This window comes from Callionymus lyra, chromosome 6 (genome assembly GCF_982586985.1).
Source record: "Callionymus lyra chromosome 6, fCalLyr1.hap1.1, whole genome shotgun sequence".
Classification (NCBI taxonomy): Eukaryota; Metazoa; Chordata; class Actinopteri; order Syngnathiformes; family Callionymidae; genus Callionymus; species Callionymus lyra.
Genome location: NC_141823.1, coordinates 5,199,202 through 5,212,523, shown reverse-complemented (window position 1 = coordinate 5,212,523; position 13,322 = coordinate 5,199,202). Strand labels below are relative to the sequence as shown.

Sequence of the window (13,322 nt, the reverse complement as noted above, 5' to 3'; positions counted from 1 at the left end):
TTTTCCAGACAGAAGCCGGATTGCGCAGTAGTGTTCATTAATCCATCCCAAGATGACATCACATCCTGGTATTACTGTACAAACAAATGCGTCAAAGTAGAGGGGGGGTGTCATCATTCAAAACATGATTGGTTTGGATTCAAAAGAAGAAGAACTGCTTTGGGGGAAAACTGGCTCGTTCTTGGAATTGACAAGGTCTGGATGATTGGGAACTACTTTTGATCCTGTGTGTGAATGGTTGAATGCCTCAAGGTGCCCTGAGACCGTCTGGCAACCTGCTTGGGGGTTCCCCACCTCTAGCCCTGGAAAACTGGGATAGGCTCGTGGTGATTGCCTTAAGTGGCAGACAAATTACTTAAGGACACAAAGTCCAAATAAATACTGAATTTGAGTCATGGCACTAAACTCTGTGTATTGGTCAGTATGTGTAAGATGTTGTTGAAATAGGTCTACTGTATTGGATATTGGATCGTCTCACATCCCAAGAGGGGCTTTCATAAGGATTAAATCAAATCAATTGACTTAAAGTGATGGTTCACCCAAAATTCTATTCAATCCGGGGTTTTTTTTACAGTTATAGGAAAAAAATGTAAGTCCATTTTCTATTCGTCTTCATCTTTGTCGACTCAGAAACATCCAAAATACTTCTGTACTGCTTGTCTCTACTGTATCGGGGTCTTAAAAATAGGAATTGTTCTCAAAAAACCCAAACAAGTCAGTAATTTAAGCTTGTTTTTTTAGCGTTCACTGCTAGGCCAACATCCTACACAGACAGGAAGTACTCAAGTACGCAAGTTCTTACATTCTATTTTCTACATTGGAACGTGCTCACGATATTTACCCGGAGTACTTCCTGTCTGTGTAGGATGTTGGTGAGCTACCAGCTAGCCTAGCAGCATCCAACTAAAACTATCTTAAAATATAGACTTGTTGAAGTTATTAAGGAACAATTCCTCACGTCGAGGCTTCGATACAAGATGGATGTTACAGACGAGCAGTAAGGAGGTATTTGAATGTTTTTAAGTGTCTTTTTGGACAAAGATGAAGACGAAGACAACTGAGCTCCAGTTGCTACATTAAAATGAACAAACATTTTCGTCTACAACTCTAAAAACATCATATTACTCTGATTGAAGCAGGAAAAAAAGCAAGAATCCTGTGCATTGACGCCACACTTTTGCGTCCCGGCGTCCTTGAGAAAAAGTTAAGTTAGTGCTGAGTGGAGCGATGAGCCGCGAGATGAGGCTTTTAATTAGGCTGGAAGATAATTGATTGCCTCGTTAAAAACACAAACCTCACAAACACAGACTGGGTTTTATCATCCATCTTTAATTCCTTCCACAAAAAGAAGATGATTTATTTTTTTTTTATTTCAAATGGACTTCTCTCCGGAGCCCGATACTTCCATCGGCATTCTACGCATTAGAGGAGCTGATATAATTAGCAGTCATGAGTCAAGTAATTAAAAGATCAATGTAAAGGAGCAGAGCGAGACAGTGCGAGTTTCTCCACAGGAACTGGGTTTATCCGGTCCCGAGACAAAGCCAGACACCTGCATCTGAAAGGTTGTTTGTTTAATTGCAGGGATTGTGCGAAGGAGAATTAAACCGGTGGAAATTTAGGTCATGACCCAGGGAGGAAAAACACATTAAAGTTTTGGAGACGATCCAAGAATTACTCATGTTAGTTGAGATGAGACAATTTCATTTTTCCTTCGAGGATCTTGAGTCGATTTTAAGTGATGCACTTTGTCTGAAAACAACCATTTAGAGCGTTACTGTGATGAGGATCAGCTACTCTAAGTCCATAACCATGTTTATACTTGTGAGAAAAAAACCCGGAACACTTTCTTTTGTGTCTTCTTCTTCATCTTTTGTCCAAAAATGACGCCCTTTAAACATCCAAACGGCCCGTCTGTTACCTCCCTCTTGTATTGAAGCTTCAAAATGGAGGTATTTGGATGTTTTTAAGTGTCTTTTCGGACGAAGATGAAGACGAAGACAACTGAGCTCCAGTCGCAACATTAAAATAAACAAACATTTTTGTCTATAACTCTAAATAGGAACAGATTACGCTGAAAATAAATCATATTTATTATGATTTCTTCTGCCTGGCTGACAGGATAATACCACAAAATCAGACATATATCTATAAATAAACAAATGTTCAATTTCCCAAAGGTTTAATAAACGATAACTGATCTAAATAAAACTGACAAATGGAGTGTACATTGCACTGGAGAGACATAATCCTGACTTCTGGCGTGAGTTACGTGAATGAAATAATTGAACAAACAGAGAGAAGTTGTTGGTAAACATCCAGCCACAACCGACAACACAATAGGCTATAAAACCAGGCCAGTGATTTGTGCATCTTCCTCTTTGATTCATTGCAAAATTCGGAACTTTCGCGAACCGCGGGCAGAACTTCAGAGAGTTTGTTCAGTCGTTGAGGTCAAAGAGTCGAACGCTCATGTTTGCATGACAGACCAGACAAACTGGTGTTTGGCTCACCACGGAACCGTGTTGTGCAAGTGAGTTTCCCCTTTGTTCATCAAATAAATCATATTTAATTCCTCTTTCTTCCTCATGTGAGTCTATCACTTCTTCTTGGCATCCATTTCCAAAGGTATCCAGCCCACAATCCTGGCTTCTCCACCTCAACAGACAAACAGACCCTGCATCCTCCCACGGCGACTGTTGGCGCTCGAACATCTCCAGGTAAACAGCGGCGTGTTCCACGCTATAAACTATTCTAAACAGCCTCACCTGGAGACCCGCTCCGGCTCGGCTGTGCAAACAATTATGTGCAGCCGTTGCAGTGAGAACACGTTTGTTTCCAGACAAACACTAATCCTCATTAAAGTTTTAAAGGCAAGCCTCGCAGCCTGCTCTGAAAGAACTGGTGGATTTGCAGAGTTACATTAGAATGCCGGAGGGCTTCTTCCACAGATGGTTCTTAAACCAAGAAGAAAATTATTATGGTAAAAAGACTCCGAGGGGGGTTGATAACAAATGTATGTGCAGGCCGGTGGACATGAGGGTTTTCTGTTTTGTATACCTCTCTACAAGTTCATGATTATTTATATCAGTAAAGTCTGAAACTTTAATAAATTCATGTTTTCAAAACAGAAAAGTCCAGTTTTTTTAATAAAGTTTTCAACGTTCAACCCCATTGTTTTCCACCAGAGAGTTCCTTTATGCAGAAAATAGACTCTTTAACTGTTTATTTACAATCCTGCCAACACAAATAAACAAGCACAGTTCATATTACCATAACTCCCCGAAATGAAATCCCGTCAAGAAAATTTAACACCATCTGACGCCAGAGAACGTGATGTTTGTGCTCATATAACTAGCAATATAGTGTCAGTGACACAACTGAAGAAATATTTTTAGTTTAATAACTCCTGAAAATTAAAAGGTTTATCTCCGATGATGGGCCAGAAGTGCAGACTGAGTTTAAAGAAAGAAAGCACAATTACAAAAAATAAAGCGTGATCCCAAAATTGAAGGCACAATTGCAGAAACAGCAACTATATTAACTCAAACTGGAAATAAGGAGTGAATCTGCCCCACTCTGGGAGGGAGTTCCAGAGGCGAACTCCCTCCCACCAAAATGACAAACTGACTGTTTTTAAAACTCATCTTTTTAAACTCGCTTATTCACTGTTATCACTTGTTTCATTGTTCCCTGGAAGCAACTTTTATTCTTTATTCTCTTTAGAATCAAATCACTTCATAGTTCTTTTTGCGAATCTGCTTCTGGTTTTAGGGTTTTTTCTTATTTGTCTTGTACCCCCTCAGGGACATGTATGTTTGGTATGGCAAATAAAACAATAAACATGATGGTAAAAATCTGAGTTCACTGTGAGGGAGTGAGACAAACAGAGCTTTGTTATAAAAGGTTCAAGGGCTAAAGCTGTCGAGTGTTTTTTGAGTTAGAAAAGGAGTTTGAAAGTGATTTTATTAGCAGGGTAGTTGGATATTTTTAAGTCTTACCATACCAGCCATAGTAATATATTTCTAAATTCAGCATTCTTGAATATCCGTTACAAATCTCAACAGTCATGTTGAAACCAGCAATCTCGGCTCCATCAAAGTCGAGTCAAAACCTCCACCTGGCAAGAAACCCATCAAGCCGTCGCTCAGCCGGAGCTACCAGCTGTCAGCGCTGATAGCGCTCGTCCACAACATCATCTCCTGTCTCCCGTCCAATCCTGTCTCCCGTCCAATCCTGTCTCCCGTCCAATCCTGTCTCCCGTCCAATCCTGTCTCACGTCCAATCCTGTCTCCCGTCCAATCATGTCTCACGTCCTATCCTGTCTCACGTCTAATCCTGTCTCCCGTCCAATCCTGTCTCACGTCCAATCCTGTCTCACGTCCAATCATGTCTCACATCCAATCCTGTCTCCCGTCCAATCCTGTCTCACGTCCAATCCTGTCTCCCGTCCAATCCTGTCTCCCGTCCAATCCTGTCTCCCGTCCAATCCTGTCTCCCGTCCAATCCTGTCTCACGTCCAATCCTGTCTCCCGTCCAATCCTGTCTCACGTCCAATCCTGTCTCACGTCCAATCCTGTCTCCCGTCCAATCCTGTCTCCCGTCCAATCCTGTCTCACGTCCAATCCTGTCTCACGTCCAATCCTGTCTCACATCCAATCATGTCTCACGTCCTATCCTGTCTCACGTCCAATCCTGTCTCCCGTCCAATCCTGTCTCCCGTCCAATCCTGTCTCACCTCCAATCCTGTCTCCCGTCCAATCCTGTCTCACGTCCAATCCTGTCTCCCGTCCAATCATGTCTCACGTCCTATCCTGTCTCACGTCTAATCCTGTCTCCCGTCCAATCCTGTCTCACGTCCAATCCTGTCTCACGTCCAATCATGTCTCACATCCAATCCTGTCTCACGTCCAATACTATCTCACGTCCGTTACGAGTCACGCGTGTTCGCCGGCGGGGAAGCGAAGCGAAGGGATCCTCAAATAAGCCTCAATTAACAAGTGACGAGTTTAATCTGTCTCATCGGATGCAGCAGCTGCCAGAGGCAGGAATCCCCTGGACCCAGTGGCGTCAGGAGGAGCCGGAGACGAGCGAGACTGAACAACGAGAGTCTTTTGAGAGAAGAAATGTGATTCGGTTGATCACTCGGTCACAGGCGAAGGTGCTCGCGGTGACGCCGAGACGGACAGGTGGAGGGAAAGTGGAGAGAAATGGGCAGATGGGAAAACTACAAGCCTTCTAAAAGGATAAATAGGGAGTGATGGAAAGACATATTGGGAGAGATTCTAAGACAGGTGGAGGGACGGACAAAGGGATGAATTGAAAAGCATTCAGGTGAAACCAAAGGGGGAGAAACAGATGGACGGACAGGCAAATAGAATCATGGAAATAAAGGACGGCTCGGATGAAAAGTTGGAACAGATAGACAGATCAACGGACTGTTGGGTGGCAGTTGAAAGGCAAACAAAAAGGTACTCAAAAAAGAAAGACAGATGGATACATTTTTTGTCTATGAAAGAGGACGAGCAGATGGATGGACAGAAGAGAGACACTGATGGAGAGTAAAACACTGGTAACTTGACAGATGGGTAGAAAGATGGAGGAGAGAACAGGAGATATAAAGCAAGAACACAACTGTCAGAAAATAACAGTCAGATAACAAGACATTAAAAAGAGATGGACATGTATACGTAGACGGACAGAAAGGCAGAGCGCAAGATAGAAAGACAGACAGAAGGAGAAGATGTTGATATATGAATAAAGGATGGAAAGGAAAAAAAAGAGGGAGCTGATAATTGAATTGATGGTCAGACAAATACCTTCTTACTGAAGGTGAGTCTGGAGTAGAGATGGATTTCATTCAGTGCCAGTGACAATTCGGGGTGTTTTTAAAATATATACAGTATATGTCAAAACATTGCCATATAAACTGTATAGATATGTGAGATCAATCTTTGTTTTGTAATTTGTCTTTGAAACCATGTCTTTTTCTTAAATCATAGTTATTTAATGGTTCATATTTCACTACACGGTGTGTAAGATTAAATATTTCGTTGTTTTTTTTACAGTTAACAGGCAAATATTCATGGCCTTTGTTCATTTTTGTGTTGCAATTAAACTTCCTGCAGAGTCATTGCATCCTCTGCAGCTTAATAAACAATGAAACCAGTGAGATCACAGGGATGTGAAGAGTTCTAAGAAGACCTTTCACTTTCTCATCCGAGAGGTTTTTTAAATTCCAAATTAGGTTAGGAGCCAGTTTGTATCACAGTCCAATCGCTTTTGAACCACTTTGATAACCATGAACTGGATGAATGAGAACCTTTACGGACAGATCACAGCGATGACTGAGGATGAGAGGATGCAGTGACTCCAGCAGCTGTTAAAGCTGATGTTTTGACATATTTTAAAACAAATTAAAGTAGTTACGACTTCATCAAGAGTCATGTGGTCTGTAAATACTAAAACACCAGAGTCAAGTACTGGACAATACTACACAGATATACTTGTTACTACACTATCACAACACCAGAGTCAAGTACTGGACAATACTACACATATATACTTGTTACTACACTATCACAACACCAGAGTCAAGTACTGGACAATACTACACATATATACTTGTTACTACACTATCACAACACCAGAGTGAAGTACTCGACAATACTACAAATATATCCTTGTTACTACACCATCACAACACCAGAGTCAAGTACTCGAGGAATACTACAAATACTACAATACTGCACGATATTGGAAAAAATGCAATATGCGATATTGGTGTATGGAATTGCGATATCGATATTAATGCGATATTTTTCCTTCACCTGAAAGCGTGCACGCTATAGCAACCGAGCCTAGCAAACGACAATGAGACATACAAGTACAAATTGACAACTTCACAGAACATGACATCGATTGGTCAAAAGCTTGATTTGACTGATTGATCAATGTAAGATTATAAAACATTGCAAATGTTTTCAATATGCATATTACACCCGCCAATATCACGATATCGAAATATTTCGATATATCGTGCAGCCCTACTACAAATCAAAATATAATGTATCGCTGCTCCTGTATAGTGATACGTATCATCTCACCACAATTTTGCCAATAAACAACTCTTATACCTACATAGTACCTTTTTACCAGTACTTAAATAATCATATTTTCTTGATATTCAAAAACCCTTTTTTCTTGGTACTACCGTTTGGATCAGAAACATTGTCATTTTGGTACCAAGTAGTAAAAGTCAGGGAAACCTTTACAGAATGATATTTAGGATGTCAGAAATGTTGTTAGATAGTCAAGCATGACTTTAACTGCTTTTAAGAGTGAAGACAACATTGACATTGAAACACGTCGCTGATATTCAAAGTTAAAGCTCACAGTGTCAGGTTCCTATAGAGTCAATCATTCGTCAACGACACGAACGGTTGCGACACACTCTCTCGGCACGTCAGGGCGCCGGCATGCGTGTTTCCCACGAGCCGCCGAAACATTCCTACACACTCATCGTTGTCGTGTCCTTAACCCTCCTGACTCCGGCGCGCTCACGTTTCAACCTGAATTCCTGGCGTGACGGAGAAGCCGCCTCCACCGTCCAGACCTCGCGCTGATGCGAGGTGCTTCCCGGAGGAACTCGTAAAAGAAACACATGGCGGAGAGCGAGGTGAACGAGCCGCGGCTGAAGGCTCTAATTAAACCAAATATATGTTTCCTTCGAGCTAGAGAATCACTTTTCCCCCAAATTGAGCTGTTGAGTCGTAGAAACAACGCAGCAGGAACAAGGGGCATTCTTTCGCATCGCGAGAAGATTTAACTCCTAGATTACCAGTCAGACCTTTTTTTTATAACTGTGAAGATGTGTTTCCTCCCATCAATTATTCTTCTTCTACCACTTGACCAAAGAGATCCAGGCTTGACCTTTCTAGAGAAACACCAGGCCAAGCCGTATTCAAAGTTTCTCAAAAAGTTTTGAGGTTCTGCCCGGAGGTCTCTTCCCTGTTCTGGTCATATATCAGTAGTTTTTTTTAAATATAAGTTGGCCACATATGTGCGTGAGCGGCAGCAGTTAGCGTACATCCAGGTGAAACCTTCCTCAAATCTGCAGGAACCTAAAACATTCTCACGCCATAAATGTTTCCTCAAAGTTTTAAAAATACTATCAGGTCATGTATCCGTCTAAAAGCATATATATTTGTTTATCAGTTGGCCACATATGTGTGTGAGCGGCAGCAGTTAGCGTACATACAGGTGAAACCTTCCTTAAATGTTCTCACCCCATCAACATTTCCTGAAGTTAAAAAAATGTGTTATTTGTTTATAGAGTACGTTGGTGACCTTGGCGTACATGAGCAGCAGCAGTTAGCGTACATACAGGTGAAACCTTCCAAAGATCTGCAGGAACCTAAAACGTTGTCACCCCATCAAATTTTCTTTAAAGTTTTAAAAATACTATAAGGTCATGTATCTGTTTAAAAATAAATATATATTTGTTTATGAGTTGGTCTCCTGTGCGCGTGAGCAGCAGCAGTTAGCGTACATACAGGTGAGACCTTCCTAAACCCTTGCTATAAAAGGTGGGAACTAAAAATGTTCTCACCCCATTAACATTTCCTGAAGTTAAAAAAAATAGTTGGAGATCTTTTTTTTTTAATTATTATTATTTGTTTATAGAGAATGTTGGTGACCTTGGCGTACATGAGCGGCAGCAGTTAGCATCCTAAAATCTGCAGGAACCTAAAACGTTGTCACCCCATCAAATTTTCCTCAAAGTTTTAAAAATACTATCAGGTCATGTATCCGTTTTAAAAAATATATATATTTTGTTTACGAGTTGGTCTCCCGTGCGCGTTAGCAGCAGCAGTTAGCGTAAATACAGGTGAGACCTTCCTAAACACTTGCTATAAAAGGTGGGAACCTAAAATGTTCTCACCCCATCAACATTTCCTGATAGTTTTAAAACATACTTGTAGGTCATTCATTTGTTTTGTTTTTTATTTTTATTATTTGTTCATAGAGTAAATTGGTCACTGTACATGAGCGGCAGCCGTTAGCGTACATACAGGTGAAACCTTCCTAAAAAATGTGGGAACCTAAACTGTTCTCAACTCATCCACTTTTCCGTAAGTTTTAAAAATACTATCAGGTCGTTTATCTGTTTAAAAATAATAAATAAAATTATTATCTCCTGTGCACATGAGGGTCAGCAGTTATTGTATATACAGGTGAAACCTTCCTAAAAAATGTGGGAACCTAAAGAGTTCTCAACTTAAAAGTTTTAAAAAACAATGCCAGGTCATTTATTTGTTTGCAGGAAACCTAAAATGTTCTCAACCCAATCAACATTTCCTGAAAGTTTCAAAACATACTTTCAGGTATTTATTTTAAGGTCATACATCCATGTGTTTTTATGAATCACGCCATCATACATGACACACTGAGGCTCTCAGTGAACTTGCTGACCTCAATGTTTGCATTCTTCATGATTCTTATCTCACAGTGTCATTCTTTCCCCACTTCATGTAGAAAAACTCCTTTTTAAATGACCTGTAAACTTCCTCCCCCAGTAACGACTTTTCTCTCTCATATCCTGCCTGAGATAAAAAATAAAAAAAAATAAAAGGTAAAGACCTTTAGAAGGTGATGTCGCAACTCGGACCATTCGTTCGTGATAACAAGTTTTGCCGGTTGAAAAAAAATCCAATTCTCGGCAAGCCCGGGTCACCCTGATGACTCAAAAGTGAAACAAAAGCTGAAAGTCAAAACTTTTTCACCCACCTCCTTGTTGCTGTCGTGGTCCGGCGGCGGGGGCGAGGTGGGCGACTTGACGGTCCCGGCCTGGGTGAGGGTGACAGGTCCACCCGGTCCACCGGGCGCCGGGCTGCTCTTCTCCACCGCCTCCACCTTGATGAGCCGGTGCTTCGGCGACACATACTTAATATCCGCCGTGTTGTTCAGGCCGAAGGGGATATTCCCACCGGGCGTGTACGGGTCCTCGAAGTCCAGCTCCTTCTGGAGTTTGTAGGCGGCCAGGATGTCGGGCTGCGCCGGGCTGGGGAAGGCTGCGGGCGCACCGGGCACCCCGCTGTGGCACAGACGGTAGTCCGGTTTGGGGGGCGCGGGAGGGGGGGCTTTGGTAGTTTTGAATCCCAAGTGCTCCTTGAACCACTTGGCCATGTTGCCAGTGCATCTCCGTCTCACGTCCTGTGGCGTCAGATCCAGCGTCTCATGACAGCCGAGCGTCTCCGGAGCGACTGGCCGAGCTCCGGCGACTCCAGTCCGGGGGAGAGAGGAGCGAGAGAGGGGGGTGTGTGTGGAGAGGGGGGTCCTACCTACCTACCTACACAAACACACACTTCTTGAAAAAAAAAAAAATCCACAACTCCGACAAACATTCACACAAACACTCACACACGCTGACGAGAGCAGACTAACGCAACATGGGAGCGCCGGAGCTGAAGTACACGCCCCCCCACAACCTGCCCTCCCTACCTGGGGACGATCACTGCCCCCTGCCGGGCTCTGGAAGTCCACCACCTCATGCGTTTTTATTTTTTTTTAGTTTTTAAAGAACGTTGTTTTAGTTTTTTTTACAAATAAAAATACACAAGTTTGAAACGCATCATCAATCCACATCCACTCTAAAGCAACAAATAATAAAAAATTAATAATCATATATTATTATAATGATAATAAAGAGAATAAAAGTGCAAGCGTACGAGAAAAGTTCCCATAGGGCAACACCTCGTTTATTTCTAAGCAAAGCTCAGACACTGTCAGAAAAACTACAATTTATATTTGGAAAATAAGTTACTTCATCCTTTAAATAATGACTAATGTGAAAACTCTCACTCACATGTAGTAAATGTTGAATCTTCCTCTCCAAGATGCAGTAAGTTCCTCATCATGACCATGTTTTCAACTTATTACTTTATATAAAGTTGTTCTGAAATCTGGGCGAACGAGAGGTTACGAGAGTCCATTATGACGTATTAATGGCTTCACTCCTTCTCCAGCCAGCTGTGATCACGACCCGCTTTGTTTATACAACGAGTCCCTTGTAGGTGGAGACTTCCAGGATTTATGATGCACTGTGACAAACCTTTATGTTTGACCAATCACAACCAAGTGGGTGTGGTTTTAGTCAACAATATTTAATCTCCATAACAACAAAGTATTTTAAGTGGGCGGAGCTTAAGATCATTTTCTAATGTCAATATTTCAATGAAAGGAGAATTTTGTAAAAACAGACACACAATGTTGATACAATAGAGTCACACAACAACACATACGTTCATACACACATTAGTTGAACTTTAAGACTTTATTTCATTTTTTGTTATTTTCTTTATTGAAAGTAATGACAAATATGACAAATAACTATTTTATTTTAAATATCTATTTCTATTATATATATTCTAAACATAATTACACTTCGTTACAGCATGTGTTTGATGAATTATTATTATTTCATTTTTTATTCATCATATATTTTCAGTTTTTCGACTGATGTAAACTGTGAGAGATAAAACGTTGATATTATCCACAGGGACGACTGTATCCAAGCTTCCTCTTGTATAGGAAGTGGAGATCGTAAATGTCATCAATTCATCTGGAAACCTTCAAGACCAGAATAAGTGATGCGGATGGAAGGAAAATCTGTGAAAGACAGATAAGTGTGTTTGCTTCGAGCAGATGAACCAGATTGTCTTAGGAGTCTGTGGTGAACCGAATAGACGCTTTAGTCGGAGATAAATTCAATTTTCTGTTAAAACAGTCTCAGTTATTGACTGTTTGAAGAATTATTGTATGTTTGTTCCTCTCTTGTGAGTCACATTGTGTTTAGTATTTGTAAATTGAATCAAGTGGATAACAATGATAATAATAATAACTTAAGAATTCACATACATTTTAATTATTTGGTTTAAACAGATTCGTGATGGTGATTAAAGCAGCACAAAGTAACATTTTGATTATTTTATTTTATTCATCTTTCTGTCGTATCTTATTTCTCTGCAGTTTAAACCGTTGCAAAAATAAACATATTCACCTGTAATGCTGCTTTCTAATGAAATACATATGTATAAAAAACATGATTATCATGAGAGATGACTCAACAAAAAATGGACTAAAGACCGAAATAAATACAAATGTTGAGCAACGATAGAAAGGAAAATCCGTCCGGCCGAGTCATTTCACTCAGCCAATCGGATGGTTTGCTGGAAGATTAAAGTTCATGTTGATACGCTGACCAATAAAAACACCCGTGGGCAGATAAGAAACAGTGATTACGGGCGTCAACAATTACACAAGGCTTCCAATAACAATCCAACCAAGGATAATGAGAGTTTGATACTCGTGTTAAAAACAGTTTAGTAGATTAAAAAAATATGTGCACCCTGTGAACAAGAGTACTACATTTTTTGACAACCCCTTGACATAAAACAAAACACTAAAAGTATAGATTTAGATGGAGAGAAACCACAAAATAAATGTTCGAAGAAAGTCTAATACTTAAAATATAAGATATAAAACGAAAAACTATAGTAGAAGGCAAATGCAAAGTAAAAAATTGTGTAATAAAAATGGAAAAAACTATGGAAAAATCCTTTTTTTTTCTTTGAAATTTGTAGCAGACAATCTATGAACAGCTTTTTAACGTAGAATCACAGCCTCATGTTTTTTCCACAACACACCTGCTGTAACATGACTCAAGGTGAGGACGACCTTTGTCCGACACCACAGTTTAAATGTCCAGAGGCGTGTCCAGGAAGCTGTAACTCTGCCCAACAATGCTTATGCTATCAATCCGAGCGCGTGCACTAACTACCGTCTTATTACACATCCCAGGTAAACAAGGGTCAAGAGTTCGGCTGCTGAATATTGATGTCCAGATGCCGTGGACGACCACGACCACACACACCGACACGCCTCAGCGACGCTGGGCATTAGCGGGAGTCATGGCTGCAGTGGTGGGGTTGCTTTTATGAAGCCGTATTTCTTTTTAATAACGCCGCACACACGCGTACACAAAAGCCAGCAGCCTTGAGCACACTTGAGCAGCGTTCACAGATCTGAGTTTAACCCGGCAGACTCCTGGGAGAGACAGCTCAGTGCTCCACGGATCAAAACAAAATCTATTATTTTTTTTCTCCCCTGAAATTCTGCCGGCGCTGCACTCTCTGGACCAGCTAAAAGTAATTTGACCCAAAGCAGCAGGCATTAATCTGTTTAACTAGCGTATCATACGTAAAAGCTTTAAAAGGATTCCGACGCTGCGAGGTTTTATTGTGGCACTTTTATGTTCCTGG

General features: G+C 40.9%; 1 protein-coding gene across 4 annotated transcripts in view; it reads right to left on the bottom strand.

Moving 5' to 3' along the window:
* Positions 1-10,429, bottom strand: part of shf (Src homology 2 domain containing F) — a 130,608-nt gene extending 120,179 nt beyond the window's left edge. For all 4 annotated transcript variants that reach the window (XM_087793154.1, XM_087793156.1, XM_087793155.1 and 1 more), the window contains exon 1: positions 9,790-10,429. In XM_087793154.1, the coding sequence (XP_087649280.1) occupies positions 9,790-10,188 (399 nt within the window). In that variant the 5' untranslated portion in view covers positions 10,189-10,429. The remainder of the gene's footprint in view (positions 1-9,789) is intronic.
* Between the last annotated feature and the right edge of the window lie 2,893 nt (positions 10,430-13,322).